Source organism: Juglans regia, chromosome 11 (genome assembly GCF_001411555.2).
Source record: "Juglans regia cultivar Chandler chromosome 11, Walnut 2.0, whole genome shotgun sequence".
NCBI lineage: Eukaryota > Viridiplantae > Streptophyta > Magnoliopsida > Fagales > Juglandaceae > Juglans > Juglans regia.
Window position 1 is genome coordinate 3,616,669 of NC_049911.1, and position 17,589 is coordinate 3,634,257.

At 32.1% G+C, this 17,589-nt stretch overlaps 1 protein-coding gene, 1 long non-coding RNA gene and 1 pseudogene across 2 annotated transcripts; 1 reads left to right on the forward strand and 2 right to left on the reverse strand.

The window, feature by feature from the left end:
- The first annotated feature begins 68 nt into the window (after positions 1-68).
- LOC108987894 lies at positions 69-2,005 on the forward strand. The gene is made up of 5 exons (XR_004802786.1): positions 69-371; positions 758-1,038; positions 1,157-1,284; positions 1,382-1,459; positions 1,604-2,005. It is a non-coding gene; the product is annotated as an uncharacterized LOC108987894 (long non-coding RNA).
- Positions 2,006-3,188: 1,183 nt separating this feature from the next.
- LOC108987860 lies at positions 3,189-5,377 on the reverse strand (annotated as a pseudogene).
- A 3,448-nt stretch (positions 5,378-8,825) lies between these two features.
- Positions 8,826-13,806, reverse strand: LOC108987848 (WAT1-related protein At1g09380). Its single transcript, XM_035682952.1, has 7 exons — positions 13,551-13,806; positions 11,885-11,959; positions 11,216-11,332; positions 10,851-11,109; positions 10,430-10,588; positions 9,684-9,835; positions 8,826-9,082 (listed from the first exon to the last, which is right to left on the reverse strand). Exons 1-7 carry the CDS (start codon positions 13,724-13,726, stop codon positions 8,827-8,829), a joined length of 1,194 nt encoding a protein of 397 aa, XP_035538845.1. The 5' UTR covers positions 13,727-13,806; the 3' UTR covers position 8,826.
- Positions 13,807-17,589: the final 3,783 nt, after the last annotated feature.

A 17,589-nucleotide genomic window follows, 5' to 3' on the forward strand; every position in this document is an offset into this window, starting at 1 on the left:
AAAAAATGAAATATGATGTTTTTAAAAAAAAAATTGAAATATGATGTTTTCCCAAATTTCATTTTTCCTTTCACAAACTTGTTCCTATACAATTCGTTAAAACTTGAATTTGCATGCCCAATAGCATTCAGAAATTTTATGTTACATTTACTCGAGTATGTTTGGAGAACACCTTGTAATAACATTCAATGGCTTTGGTAATTCTAACGAGGTTAAAGTTTTTTTTCGGGAACTATTATTTTTGCAGTGGAGATGAGATGTTGCTTTTGCAGGATTTGAGGTTTCAATACAAATGAATGTTTCTACAGAAATAAAAAATGATCCATGGAATTGCGGGTATTGATCCTGAAAGAAGAGCTAAGTTAATAAAGGTATGATGCACTGTATTCTTTATGAAATCTTCATGAATGTGAGCTTAAACTGATATTATCCATATGTTCAGTATTATTCAAAATGAAGTATTGAAGTCTAACTCATTAGTAGGATTAAATTTTAGTTGCCCCAAATATTCAAATTTATCAATTATACAAGCAGCAAGTTACAAAGAAGTGAACAATAGCCATCAAGGTGGGACATGTTTCGGTGTTGGATTTACGTGTTTGAGGCTCCTTCTGTTATTGGATTGGGAGGTTCCTTGTGTAATTGAATAAGTTGTAAAAGTCAATACTTGTAACCTAGGCATTTATCTTATAGATAGAAGTTTTGCTTGGTGTGATTGGCATATGCTACTTAAGTTTGATTGATCAATTATTTCTAGGCATTGAGCATTCTTGATTCATTTGTATGAAGACTTCCAAGTATCGGAGTTAATGTTCAGGGGATCCACACAGTAGCTAATGTTCTGGGAAAAGTGCGGAAATACAATCGGAGTCCGAGTCAACAATATGTTGCTGCACCAATGTTAGGATTTTCATTATAAAACTTGTTTCCTTGGTAATGTAAGTACTCGATGTCGATCTATTATGGAGGATGCACAAAGTATCTGATGGTCAAAGAATGAGAGTGCAGATTTGTGTGGGTCTTCTCAAGCCATTTAAGGTATTTCCATAATTTATAAGATAATGCATTTCAAGTGTTTCTTTTATTTTCATGTCCCTAGATGTATCGTATTTTGCCTCTGTGGTTATCTAGATTCTTCTTCTTGATGAAATAACAGTTGACCTTGATGTACTAGCGAGAGCTGACCTTTTGAGGTTCTTAAGGAAGGAGTGTGAACAGCGAGTTGCCACAATCATCTATGCAACTCATATATTTGATGGTCTAGAGGACTGGCCATCGCATGTTGTATGTCTACCTTTCTTTTATTTTTTTTAAAACCTTTTTTCTCTAATTTTAGTTCAGTTTTTACTTCCATTCAAGGTCAAAATTATTTCGTATTCAGGTTTACGTGGCTCATTGAAAGTTGCAAATAGCAATGCCCATGGAAGAAGTTAAGGGCATGAGCAGATTGTGATTAATGGTAAGTTTTTCAATTCCAAAGTAGTTTCTTGCTCATAGATATTGAGTATGTATTTCTTATCAAATATTGAATTGAGAGAAAGAGAGAGAGAGAGAGAGTGTGTGTGTGTGTGTGTGTAAAGCCTTACTGGGATTGGATTTGCAGAGAACAGTTGAAAGTTGGCTGAGGAAAGAAAGAGACGAGGAGAGAAGGAGAAGGAAAGAGAGAAAGGCATGCGGTCTTCCAGAATTTGACAAACAAATTGAAGGAAGTCATGTGACTGGTGATCCAGCCCGTGCTGCTGTTCATGCAATCAATAATGGGTGGGCAACAGGATGACTGCATTCCACCATTGCTGGTGAAGAGAACTTCCTCTTCAGCTCAAATAGTGTTATGAGGTTATAGATCAATTCAACATAAGGGAATTTCCCAAAGTTGATACATTGCTAGTAAAAAGTAGTTTCAGGAATCAACTAGGCCATATGCAGTGCTTAGGCTCCCATCATATTAGGTGGTCAATCCTACTAATTTACCAAATATCACATTGCAATTTACTGTTTTTGACCGATTCAATTAAAATCAAATAATTCGTAATCTTTCAACAGTACGAGCCATCAAATTCAGATGGTTATCTGATCCTGGTTATAAATGGAGCGAAAAATTAACAAAATGAGTTTTGTAAATAAAAAATTTAAGTAAATCTGTAAGTACATGTAGCAGTACTCATAGCAAAACCATTTGTTGAAACGCATTTCATATCGGTCATAAATGATAAAGTACTAAACTCAAGTATCAACAAACAAATCTAAGAGGTCACAACCATCTGTCACAATGCATTCCATGTGGATCATGCATATTGGCCAGTCTCATGTTTCTTGACATAATGGCTAATGTCAGGTTACAACCATCTGTTTTTCTCTTTTTACAATCCATAGTTGGACTAATTTGAGTTGAATTAAAATGATTGTGAATATCAGCCTCGCTCGCACGTTGAAGTGCAAGGAAGTTAGGAACTTGATAGCACATAAGAGCCATTGAATCACACAATTATGATTGGTCTAAATGGTGGAGCTGGATGACATGACAACGCTTTGGACAACCAATTGTTGATTGCGTTGTATAAAATTGTTGTCCCCACATTTGGCAACTACTTCTTTTCACTATAAAGACCAGACATTTTTGCTAAACCAACATTTAAAGCACTTCAATGTATGTGTACTGAAATATGAGATCAACTGCACCACAATCCAAGCCCTAGAAACCAAGGCATCCCTACTAAAAGACATACGCCAATACAACCTCAATATTCATATAATTAGCCAAATGTAGGAATTAGCCTTTTAACATAAAGTGGGGAGGAATTTGCCTTTCAACCATATCCATTAAAGGGGGAGCCCATAACAAAAAGGACCATGTATAAAACTGTGAATTATTTAGAATCTACAATGTCAAATGCCAATTCCTATCATATAATAACAAAGATCTAAACAAACAGATACATTTCAAGACAGTAACGCATGAAACCAAATAACAAGGGCAACATCCCCTTTGACTAGAGATTGCTGCTCAAAAAGTTACTAACGGATCTCTTAAGTCTGCAAGAACATAGAAACAAGAAAAGAACAATTACTAACAAATGCATAATATAATAATAAATGCAGAATTAAACTGGATTAGAACCTAACCTTGTTAGCAATATTGTTGGAAAGCCAATCAAGTCCCTCGTAGGGCCCTTCCCCTGAAGTGGCACATGTGCTCTAGATATACCTGCAATAGCACCGACAACCATGACCAATTAGCAGAGTGAATATCCTAACAGTGTCTGTGTGCGTGAGATAGAGCGGGAGAGAGCAGGGCATCAATATACCAGTGGCGTTGTCGGAGGGAGTGAAGACCAAGCTTATCAGTCATCTCCACAGCATTCATTGCATTTGGAAGATCTTGCTTGTTTGCAAAAACAAACAGCACAACATCCCTCAATTCATCCTACAAATTAAAAATAAAAATAAAAATAAATAAATAAAACCTTGGACATAGTTTATAACAAAATCTGCAACTTATACTCAACAACGCACTATTTACGGTCTTGTTTATCATATAAATGAACATGCCTACCTCATTCAACATCCGGTGCAACTCATCCTGAGCCTCAACCACACGGTCACGATCATTGCTATCAACCCCAAAAATAAGCCCTAAGTATTTTGGAAATAATGTCTCCACAAAGGTCGAATCTGTATGTACACCACACAAGACTCAGATACCACAAAAGGGATTGTATGAATATCATATAATAAAGCTTTACATGAAGTTAACAACTTGGTGTGTTACCATCCAAACAAGATCTATCTTGGAAGTAATAAATCACAAATCAAATTCATAGGATAGACCCCTCCAATAAGTCAGAATGAACTGGCTTTCCCAGATAGTCAATTTTATGGGAATCAAACTAACGGCTAGAGGAATCATTAATTAGAAATGGATAGCCCAAAAAGCATTGCATTCTCCCATACTCATCAAGAAATGTCAAATAAGAAAAAAACATTCACAAGAAATAAACGTATGTATTTAAGCATGTATAAACACATACATATGCCCATGTTTATTATATATGCAACAATATGGATAGTTTTTTTTTTTCCCCATTAGCCAAGGAAAAAACTATAAAAACAAGTTGCACAAGTAATTGTAGCTTATGATTATGTTATGTGCTGATGGAAGAACAACTAATAAGCACAAGATCGTCAATAAGCACCTAAATCATAAATAATTATAACCATACACACTTCATTCAAATACAAATATTCATAATATATACATCACTACTCATTTATGTCTGCCATAGCATGGATAGCCTTTCCTCTTATAGCCAAAGGAAAAATTGAAAAACAAGGTGGTTCAAATTAATGTAGCTTATGTTTGGATTGTGTGCTAATTGGTTAGCATCTAATCAACACAAGGCCATACATAAACATATTAATTTTTTTTTTATAAGTGCATAAGCACATTAATCATCAACAATTGTAACTACAACATAACTCAACCCTGAACACATTCTTGCATACACATAAAATATTTGCCAGATATTAAATATATTTTCCTCACACATTAAGGAAAAACTAAAATAGAACACGACCAGTAGATGTAGCTCATGATTTGTTGTGTGCTAATCGGGAAACAACTAATCAGCACAAGACCGTCAGCAGTGCAAGATCATAACATTAACTAGAAGATGTCAAGTGCATGTACTCGTGTAATACATGAACAAACAAACTTATATATACATTTATACTTCAAACTCGTACATTGGATATGTTTCTTATACTAATAAATAACTACATCTATACCCAGGATAAAACTCAAACAAATATGCACTTGTTAGCATGGAAAATTTATTCTGTACACACTGAACCAGGGTTGGAGGCTCTATTAACAAAGAGGCACCTGATATATGCATTCACTAGTCACTATATGGAATTGAAAGGTCCCATAACATGTCATCACTAAATGGTTCTATTCCTAATCTCGTGTATTTGGTTGTCAAAGAACTTATGTAGTAAGATCACAAACCTTGTCCTGGCTACCAACATCCCAAACAGTGAAGCTAATGTTCTTATATTCCACTGTCTCCACATTGAAGCCTGAGTGAAAAAGGCAAATGAAGTATCACTTACCACAATCCAATGAACAGACAAGTTGGTAAGATCCAATCATCTATAACTATAAACTAATAATTCGTCTACATATTTTAACAATGTTTATAAAAAAAACATAAAAAACCAAAATCATACCAATGGTGGGAATGGTGGTCACAACCTCTCCCAACTTGAGTTTGTACAGAATGATGGTCTTACCAACAGCATCAAGACCCACCATAAGAATTCACATCTCCTTCTTGGCAAAACGACGGCTGAAAAGCTTGGTGAAAGACAGCCCCATCTTTTATCTCACTTGCATTCAAAAGTCCCGAGTCAAACCAAATCATGAACGCTATACAAATCGCATTATGCATAAGAGCACACATAATATTAAGAACCATGTTTATTAAATAGGATCAAAATCAACACATAAGTTGGTTTTCACATCAGACCGATTAATGCATTCACATAGGTTTTCAAGAAGACCTATGGATAATGGGTATTGGTTTTTAATCTTGTGCTTGAAATTTATTGGTTTATTTAGAATAAACTTGCGGTGAACTAACCGAAGATCTAAAACAACTCGGTTTATCTCAGAAATGATATTAAATCCACAACACTAAGAAGAGATTTACATTATATACATGAACGCAATATACCATAAATCATATCTACGCAATTATTGCAAACATACGTAGATATATGAAAAACCAGATCTTGTTATTTAAACCAAAGATAACTGATTTTTGTGAATAAATGACCCTTAATACCAATTGTGCTTTTCACATTTTTTGAGATAATCAAAAAGTGAGTATGTAAAACACATCCAATCTTATAAATCATATATGAACGAGTCCTACATGCAAGTGATCTGCGATAACTTCAAAACCAAGACATAAACGTTTTGCACAAAGCACACATCCAACTAGGTTTGCATAAACTGCACCAAAGCTATAATATGAAATTTAAAAAACTCTATAAAATGTTCAAATCTAGAACGACAATCAAGATTCATAAACCAAATGAATATGGACTCAAACAAAAATGTAAATCCATATCTAATCTATCCATATCCAAATCTAAAAAGCGAGAGATGCTCACATGGCTAATACAGGAAGCCAAGTTGGGCAGATTTGGGAGAAGCTGCCTTGTGGGAGAGAGACACAGAGATGGGGAAATGAATCAAGGGAAGGACAGTGGCTGTGAAGGTTTTATATAGGGGTTGGATATAACAGTAATTTAGACGTCGTCTATAAACGTTTCTAGGGTTTGGTATGGAGAAGGTATTGGAACTGATGTTGAAATTTTGGGTCTCAATCTTTCTCTCTCTCTTCTCTATCTTTTTCTGTCCGTTAAAATTTGAAAATCCAAAAAGTTATTTTTCAAAAATCTAAATTATTAATCGGATGAAAATTAAAAAATTAAAAAAATGATTTCTGATTATAATTTTAAGGTTATATATGTTAAGACATAATAAATTATTGGGCCGACTAATTGAAAAGAAGATGGATCATTACTATAGAAAAATGTTAAAATAAATATAAATAATTAAATATAATTTTTAGAAGATGATCAATTTCTTCAAAGAAGTATGTGGACTTTTTAAACACATTTTTACAAACGAGACCAACAAGCTTTTGATCATTATTGCTCTCAACACTTTTTAAACTAGTCAAATATATTTGGCTTCCTTTTTAAGTTTTAGGTCTTCTTTCCGTGACAAGGTATTCTTAGATAATACAAATATTATTAAATATTTTCTTTTCAAACATCACTAAAATATAAAATATAAAATATTTTTTATTTTTTACTTTTTAATCTATTTATTATCCAATCATTACAAGTTTTTCAAACAAAATACAAAAAACAATACAAATCTCTCAAACTTCAAAATAAAAATTATATTAAAAAACTATATTCAAACAATTTTTTAACTTAAAAATATTTTTATTCAACATTTTCTCATTCATTTCTTAAAACCCAATAAGATATTTAACTCAAATCATTTCAGTATTACTCACAAATCATTTCATTATTATTCACATATATTTTGAAATATTTAAGTGTCCAAACAAACCATCTTGTTATAACAAAATATAAGAGTATAATCTTTATGTTCTTTTTTGTTTTTTTGTTTTTTTGTTTTTTTTTATATGTTTGTCAACGACATGGCTTGAAAAATGAATAATGATATATCTACAACTCTTTTACAACTCATTTTCAAACAATTAATGAAATCATGTCATTCCATTAAAAATAAATTTTAATATTACAAAAATATCCTCTATTTTATGTAGAGTTGTAAGATTATATTTTTTTTCCTGAAAATATGCATATCGAGAGGGGAACCCTTGAAATCTATTGTAATTAGAAACATAAATATTTCAGAATTTATTCGACTTATGTTTAGTATTGGGAAATTATCACTTGTCCAAAAAGCTTAAGTTGATGGGAATATATAGGTTTTATTATTTGTATTTTATTTTTAACATTATCTCTCACCTATGAGCCAAACTTTTCCTTAATGAGTGAGTCCAATACATAAAATATTTAATTAAATATGGTAGTGTAGAGTTAGGGACTCAGGTTTCGAATTCATGACATTTGCTCTGATACCATATAAAATCACAATTTATCCCAAAACTTTAAGTTAGATGCCATTTAGATAGTGAATTAAGATGATATGAGTTGAAATGAAAGTTGAAAGTTAAATAAAATATTATTTTTTAATAATATTATTATTATTTTGAGATTTGAAAAAGTTAGAATTATTTATTATATTTTGTGTGAGAATTTGAAAAAGTTGTATATTTTGTGTGAGAATTTGAAAAAATTGTAACGATGAGATGAAATGAGATGAAACAATTTCACTATCCAAATGAGACCTTAATGGAAATTATAAGTAGATTTAATTATTGGTATTATATTCTTAAGGTAGAGTCTGGCCAATACGTGAGACGAAGCGTTAAAAATATAATATAAATAATAAAATTTACTTTTTTTTTATCAATTTAAACTTTTGAAATCAATAGTGATTTGCAATGTTAACTGTCTAATATTTATTTCGGTATGATGTAGTACTGTTTGGTCAGTTTTTGAATTAGCTGTCCAACGTCACTACCAAAATTGCCACTGCTAGGATTAATTTCTATTTTTCTTTAAATCTCAACCTAATATTATATATTTATTGCAGTTCATATAACTTTTCTGAATTGTATTCGATATTCAATAAACTTTTTGATGATCAATTGTATCAAAATGATGTTTTTCAGATTTTATCTTAATACGTATTTTTTAATTTATTTGAGATTAAAAAGTAATTTAATATATATAACAATCAAACAATCTAATTTTATAACTAAAGTTTTTAATTTTTAAGGTTATTTAAGATTTTTTGAAGACTCCTAATTAACCTAACTCTAAAGAGACTCTTAAGCTAGTATTTGTAGGGAAAAAAATTATGCGAGGAATATTATGTATGAGTGGAAATTATATATATATATATATATATATTTAGGAAAAATTTTTGCATCTGCCTACACCGGCACACACTCAATGCATTGAGTGTAAAAATAAAAAAAATATGTGAAGTGTGTGCCGGGTGTAGGCAGATGCATAGCAAACCCCATATATTTATATAGACAGTGAAAAGTGGACATATTTAATTAATTTATTGGAACTGATTGTAATTTAAACTTCAAGATGGGAGGGAACATATAATATTCTGCATGTAAATAATATTGAATTGGATTACGTTTTGTCTCCTTGTTTCTCTTGATCTCTAGGCGCTGTAACATCATGATGATGATGATGGCCATTTGATTTTCCATTCGAGTACTGCAGCTCCAAGTCATGATGATCATGATCATTCTCCATCAATATCTCTTGACCTAGCTTTCTTGATGCTGCTGTCTGATCTTCAATGACACTCGGTCTGATCATCTCCCTATTCTTCCCCCATAGAACAGCATACAGCCCCATCACAATGAGAAGAGACCCTAGAGCTCTGAATTAATTTACCACATAAATTTAGTACCAGAAAGTTGTTTGATCAGTAGTGATTCACCTTTGTTATAATTAAATACATGGGCATGTGGCACGAGGAAAATATGTATTCCTATATATAGTTCTACTACAATTCGAAGGCCTCGATCAAAATGTAAAAGAGATAGACATCATGTGAAATGAGCCCTACAATATTTATTAATCATGTTCTTGTAAACTTTTTAGACTAGTCTACAACATTGAACTTGCAGGCAACAAACAGATCGGGACAGTGTTCTTGAATTCGGTTTGTCCAAAGAGATTTCCACATAATGTGCAGAAATTAAGGTCCCGCGCATTTGGATACAGAAACACTATCAACTCATCTCACCTCATCTCATCATTATAACTTTTTCAAATTTTCATACAAAATATAATAAACAATTCAACTTTTTAATTCAAATCTCAAAACAATAATAATATTAAAAAATAATATTCTAACAATATTTTATTCAACTCAACTAAAATAATTTTATCTCATCTCATCTCACTATCTATATCAAAGTGAATTCAAAAGAATAAATGTCTGAGATCGAGGGAATTGTAGATCATGCAGTACTTACGTTCCGACATATAATTGCTCACGAAGCAGAGCCCAACTAGAAATGGCAACGACGACAAGCAACAAGGGGCTGAACACCGAGACGTAGAGAGGACCTTTCATCTGTATAGCCCATGAACTGAGTGCAAATGCTATTGCAGAACACACAATTCCCTGAAATCAGCATTATATATATATATATATGGTTCTCAAATCAATACCTTAAAAAGTTAAAAACTTATATATATCTCCAATTCACATTCACAGATAAATTTAAGGTTTTTAAATCAATACCTTGTACTTCATGATCAACTCAATCAGAAAACTTTTCCGAAATATAATACAAAAATTCTGATAGACATGGCGACCACCACTTGTCTCAAAAATTTAAGCTGATAGGAATATCAGATAAATTTTATTATTTATTTTATACATTTAAAACTCTCCATCATCAATAATGGAATATTATGATATATAGGAAAAACTTAAGATGATATGAAAATGTAGATTTTAATCATTTATATTTGTCTTAAACACAGTTAATCCAAATTATATAAAAATGGCCAAATTTTGTGAATTGAACGGCGGGGATTGTATAATAGGGGCTGCAACGAATCAAACTTGGCAAAGCTAATTAATTAGCCAGAGGTATATCTAAGAAAACTCGTCTAACAAATTAAGGGAAAGATCGAAAAGAAAAACCTAATCGTCTAACAGATTAGTACTGTTATTCATGACAAATTAAGTTGAGGGAACCATATTGCATACTGTGTAAAGAGAAGCAATAAGCCGGACTGGATCGCTCAATGACCATGCAGAAATGTCGTGTTTGGAGATTAATGCAATGCTCCCACACTCAATGCTGGCCATGAAACACATCAGTGTGGTGTTTGTGAAAGGAGCTGGAAACCTCTCGCTCATTCTTGCCTGCAGATCGTCGAAATTACATACAACAATTAGTACAACTTAATGAATTAAAACAGAAACTTGCAGTACTTAAACTAGAACCAACCGTATACGTGATATATATATATATATATATATATATATATATATGTATACACACACACACACACACACACCCAAGATCTGAAAAATTGTGGATAAAGATTAATTTGGTGAAAGCTTTAGACCTGTGATCATCAGAGCAGTTAAAGGAATGGAGCTGAGACTGATGAGTACTACTCACTTGGAGAATGAACCACATTGCCCAACAGAGGGAACTAGAGATTAGGAAAAAGGGTCCCAAGATGAAGTTCCCCTGGCTAGTACTGGAACCAGAACTCTTGGTTTCCATATTCTCTGCATAAGTCCAGTGAATGCTGGATTCGACTATATTTATGGTGTGTCCATGGTAGAATGACAGTAAAAGAGCCCCTCCTACGCATAGAATCGTCCCCATTACCTTAGCTTGGCCTGGCTTTGTCATGATTCCCACATATTCTTGCCTGCCAAACATATCATGATCAACTTGAAACTTTTACTTCGTACAGAAATATTATTGCTCACGATCATGAGTACTATGTAATAGTGATAAGAAGTAGAAGGTAGTACCCGAAAAGTACAGCAAGAATGAAAGTGAATGCTGGAAGTGTATTCGTTAATGCGCACCCGATTGTTGGGCTCGAGTATTTTAACCCTTCAAAGTATAAAAGTTGGTTGCCTGTCGCCCTGCATGCGTTAATTTTAATCTAATCATGAGGACGGACTACTTACCGAACGTGACAAACAAATTACGTTAAGAATTTGTTTAAATACAGAAACAGTCATATCATTTTATTATTTCAATATTTTTAAATTTTCACGTAAAATATAATAAAAAATTTCATTTTTTAAAGTTTTAAAATAATAATAATATTAAAAAATAATAATCTAATAATATCTAAAATCATTTCATCTCATCTCACTATCCAAACAAACCTAAATGTTAATCATGCAGTCTACAGGAGTACTATTTAAAAATTATATTTGGATAATATTAGATATTATAAGCTAGCCTACGTGATCATCATGTGCATCTTTCTCTTCAATCATGTTAGATCATCCATTTACAATTAATAAAAATGATTTCTGTTCATATATATAAGAAGATTGATCAAACTACTATTGCTTGAGTCCAGATGGGACAATGGGGCACAATAGAAAATCTTATATTATATGATATATATATATATATATATATATATGTGTGTGTAGAAGCAGATCAATTAATAAAAAACTTACTTACGTACGTACCCTGTTAAGGAACACAAAAATATCTGGAACAAAATTGGTATTGTAATCTTGGGTCTCTTCCTCCTGATCAAGAAATTAGAAGAATATATAATTAATTGAGCAATATATTAACATATATATTATTCCTACGTTGGGGAAGAAAAGAGCAAACTAAGAGCCAATATTATTCCTAATGATCAACAGGATCAACTGAAATGAGAAGGAGTTGAGCTTGAAATTAAGCGAGCATGCAGTAGGTGTGAAACATATAATATATTAAGCATAAGTTTCTATTTTGTAGAGACAGCGCCTGATCATCAGACCCATTAAATCTTGATGTGGTTGCTAGGCAAGCAGCTTAGCCAACCATGAGTGCTGGCTACATGCATGCAGGAGAAGCCGCCGTGTAGCTCGGCATCTCATGTCAGCACTGAGCAGGCCCGTTAGCTATAAAAAACAACTTGCGTTCGTCGTGTCAAGGACTAGAAAAAACTACGTACGTGGCGAACATGCCTGCATGCATGATCTCTATATATCCTGCCGTGGTACAATTTCCCTTTTTATTCTTCTTGGTCATTCACACATTTTCCAACAAGTATTATCAAGTTCAACATCCTTCAAGGAACTTTCTAAATATTGATTGCAATTTCAGAACTTTCAGCACGTTTTCCTCCCAAATAGTAAATGCATGGTTTTTATTCCCAATACAGAGACGTTACTACCAAGAACCTATAATGAAAAGTTCCAACTTCATCTCTATAGTGAATCTGTAGACAAATTGAATTAACAAAGGAAAAAAAAAACATCTTGTACGTACGTTACTTTTTCGAGTTCCATTATTAATCATGATTTAAGAAAGTCGGGATATGATCAGAAAGAATAACTGCATGCATGCTTTTCGGAGGAAAGGTCCAAAATCCCTCCAACGTCTCCAAATTAATTAAGCAACAAACAAGCAAAATGTGACTAAAGCAAATCCGAGCATGCATGCGAGAACCCGGGAGGAAGTATTACATGTCTCAACAAACCAGCTTTTACTGCATGGTGAACTGAATTCTAGAAGTGAGAGCTAGGGGGCCTTGTTATAGCTATAATATAAGAGAATACAAAAGGCTAATTAAATGATGGGCTTTGTAAATAGTCATTTAAAAACGGAGCCGCGCGCAATCATCAAAGACATGCGCGCAATTTGAAAAGCTTTAGGAAAAAATAGCCGAAGACAAATTATGAGATAGTATTGAATCTTCTAGAGTAAACGAGACGTTATTTGCTGCTCATTAAATGTATTAATCTTAGCCAAATTGAATGAAAAAGGAAGAAGAACGACAAAATGAACTATCTTTACGATGAGAACTTTCAACCTCAATCACTACGAAAGGAACTGATCAGTCAACCTCATGTACGACAATCGATCTACTGAAAGAAATGAAAAAAATTTAAAAACATGAATCAAACAAAAGATCAAAGAAAGTAGTGTGTATATATATATATATATGAAAATTGAGGTACACATTTCAAGAAATACAAGAATCAGAAACATGAGTTGGTTAATTATGGAAGAAATTAAAGTCCAAAGAAAAATAGGTATGCAAAATCTGAGTGAAGCAAATCCATGCACACAAGAAAACCGAAACAAAGTTATATATATGGTGATCGCTAGTTTTTGAGTTTTTACCACTCCATGAAATAAGCAAGGGGAGCGATCGCCATGGTGGCGAAAATTTGCCGGTAGGAGACGAGTACAAGTGGGTGCATGCCGGATTGCATGGCAAGCATTGAGATGATGTTCATCCCTGCATACCCAACTTGCAGCAGAACGTTGGCCAAGAAAGGCATAAGATCTCCAGCCATTGTTTCTTGCACTGTTTCTCTCAGCCCTACCACTACTCTTTCTTATGATCGATAGAGATGGCGATCGATGTAGGTTTAGAGCTGAGAGATAGCGAGAGAGAGAGGCAGAGAGATCAGTTCATGGAATGAATGAGAAATCGAGAGGCCATAGATATATAGCGGAGAGCTGCAACAGAAAGGAATTAAAGATCATAATCTCGCATGGAAAAAAGAGAGAAACCGTTGAAGATTGATATGTGGCATGCAACACCGGGGCGTCATGGGAATTACGAGACTAGTGAATATTGCCACCAGTACTACTGCATAAAGGCGCTTTCAGTTTTTGTCCTGTGCTGCAAAAGCTTTGGTTACGTACGTTCAGACTTCGGAGGCTTCAAGCAACCAAATTCCTGTGTGTATATATATACACACACACAAACACTAGTTAGTGAGGAGCTACGTGCAAGCTAATGCCTGTTGCACATTGTACCTGGTTAAAAAATAAAAAGATATCTTTTATTATATTTTGTTTAAAACTTCAAAAAAATTATAATGATTAGATGAGATGAGATGAGATGAAATGAAATCAATTTATTATTCAAATAAGACTTAACTTTCATCAATGATTAATTTGATATAAGTTGAGTTATCATTAATTAAAGTGGATAAAGTGACTATCTGTCACTCCACAATGAACAATAAAATAAGAATTGAAATCCATACAAAATTGAAACACATCATAGATTTATACAAATTTAAATAAACATAATACAAAATTAAGAGAAGTGACAGAATCATACAAGTTTTGTTATATATATGAAACACTAAATTCATACCAGGTATAAGTTTCTAAACTTATAAGAAACTCTAAACACAATTTGTTACTTTCTAAGAAAGCGCTTCATGGTATTCTAATTAATTAAAATCATACCATAGAAATAATCTAATAAATATTTTATTATACTAAGATTAATAGATAGTAATATTATTTAAAGTTCATAACATATTCATTGATTTTCTATTTAAGGTATAACATAATAATTTTATCAAAAATCTGAAAAAATAAACAATGGAATTAAACAAACTCCATAATACCATAAGCTAATCATAAATTTAATCGTTAGTACTATACTTTGAAATATACATTAAATTCTTTGCTTATTTTCTGTACAAAATAGATCTATAGGCTAAATATCTATTCAATTATCAAAGCTCCAATGGTAAACTATATCATAGCGGTTTTATGAACAGATGACTTGCCATGTACAATTAAGGGCACAAATGTAATCACTCAAAAAGATTCTTCAAGAGGCTTCTACAAATTCTAAGGGCCACGGAAGGGTGTTTTTGTAATAACAAAAAGCATGCATATACCTTTTAGAAAAACTGAAGATCAAAAAGGGAAATCTGAAAGATAAGGCACGTAAAACTAAAAGAACCAAAACACCTTAATTGGATAAGGGAAAGTCGTGCGACAGTTAGATTTAAAGCTCGCAAGGGAAAAATGGAAGAGTGACGACAGATGTGGGTGGTTGGTCAAGAATGGGCAAATGATGGCAAATTCCTGGTGGTTGAGCCAAGATCAATGGCAACAATAGTTTCTGGTGGGGGAAAAAAAAAAAAAACAATTTGTTTGTCATCATTTGGTTTAGGAAAAATGGTGAAGAAAAGAGAGAGGAATCAGCAGGGTCTTACTAAGAAGAAAGGGATGCCGTGCGTGGTGGATCCGGTTGGTCGAAGTCATAGTCGTCGTCGACAGTTTCTGAGTTGCCGCGCGAGTGGTGTTCCAACTTCTCCTTAGTGTCTTCGGTGATTGATTTTGGCAAGATTCTGTGCAAGACTCTGTTGGGTGGCTGGAAATTATGGGAATTTGCTGTCTTGGAGAACATGGCACTTTTGATTGTGTCTATCACACGGTCTACAATTGGTTTGCCGACTTGAAATTTGAATAATCAGAAGTTCTCTTCTTCTTCGACCTTCCCCTAATTCTTCTTCTTTTTTATTTGAATCTTTTTGTGGCAAGGTTTTTAATATTGTATATGGGCATTTTCATGGCAGCCCATCAAAGGACTACTAGAGAAGGGATAAAATAGATATGATTTCCTTTTTTATTTTGTCTATTTCTGTAAAAATTTGAGTGATATTTTTTGTAATGGTGAGAAAAATCCAAGTAGTATTTCTTGTAATGGATTTTTTGTACAAGTCCGAGTGGATATGATTTATTTACTGAATTTATAGAAATTTGAAGGCATTTTGTTTGGATTTGCGGAACGAATTATTATTATTATTATTTTTTTTAGATATGAACATATTTTTTTTAGATTGTTTTGGGTTTGGTTTAATTTAATGTATGTGTATGATCTGAGATCTACTTTTTCTGTATCTCCAATCCTTTAAACGGAATTTTTTTTTCTTTACATCTGAACAAGAAGGAAGAATAGTCGAGAAACTACTGTTAATGGAACTGAGGGGCAAAAACATAAAATCACAAATAAAAAAACAAACCAAGGGACAAAAGGGTGAACAAACAAAAAAGGGGGATAAAACCGTAAAAACACAAACATAATATAAAAAAAGTAGGGATAAAACAGAAAAATACCAAAAAACACTGTTACTTTTTTGCATTACCGCTTTTATATATATATAAGAAGATGAAAAATTCTAGACATAAGCCTCACACCTTGCACACCCACTTAAAAACATGTCATTTTACTCTTTTACTTACGTAATGAAAATGATTCCAGACATATTTGTAAGTAAAATATGATACAAAGATAAAATGATATGTTTTTAAATGGGTGTTCAGAGTGTGAGGCTTATGAATAACACGGCTCTAATAAGATATATGATTCTATGAAAATATATCAGCAAAAACAAGAATTGGGACCCATTTTGTTTGGTGGGTCCTAGCCAGCATCTGGTGGTTATAATTCAATCGTATTTTATTCTTCCTTAAGTTTAGTGTGTGCATATATATATATATATATGTATATATATATATATACATAAAAAATGATAGGGTTACTACTCTCTTACTACTTATTTACTACTATTTTTATATTTAAATTTTTTTAAATTTTTTTATTTTACTTAATAATTAAAGAAGTTACTACTAATAAAATTATATATATTTTTTAATTTTTTTCTTAATGATTAAGAATGTTAAAAAAATACTTAGAAGAAAATGATAAAAATATAAAAAAATTTCAAATATATGTAAGTAGTAATAGGATAGTAACCTTATCACTACGTACCCTAGATACATACATATATATATATATATATATATGCTAACTATAAAAGTAAATTTACAACGTAGCTTAATATAATTTATTAGATTATAAAATTATTTTTATTATAAAATAAATTTAGCATATATGTAAATATAACAACATATCAATTTATTAATTTACTTTTATAAAATCTTTCTGCAGCTCTAATATTTTCTTCTACCAATTAGTGCAAGCTAGGATAGTTGCTAGTTTAAACAGGCAAAGCCAACTTAGCTCTTTGTCCCAGAGAAAGGGTCGGTTCCTTAAATTTGCAACAAATTTCTCGCTAAAAGTAATATACAAAAATTAATAACATACATCTCATTAACTGTTGATGTTTGCTGTCATTTTGAGTGAGAGCTAGATCATACTCTTTATTATTGAAAATATTAATTTGCTGCCAACATGCTTTCGCTTGACAAGTTAATATATAGAAAAATGTTAGTATGCTATCTGAATTTATCCTTTCATTTTGATCGTTTATATATTTTATTTTATTTTATTTTTAGTTACTTAATAACTAAGGAATTGATTTTTAATATATTGGTGTATTTTTTTAATTTTTAAAAATATGTAAATATGTTAAAAAAATATAAAAAGATAAATAAAGAT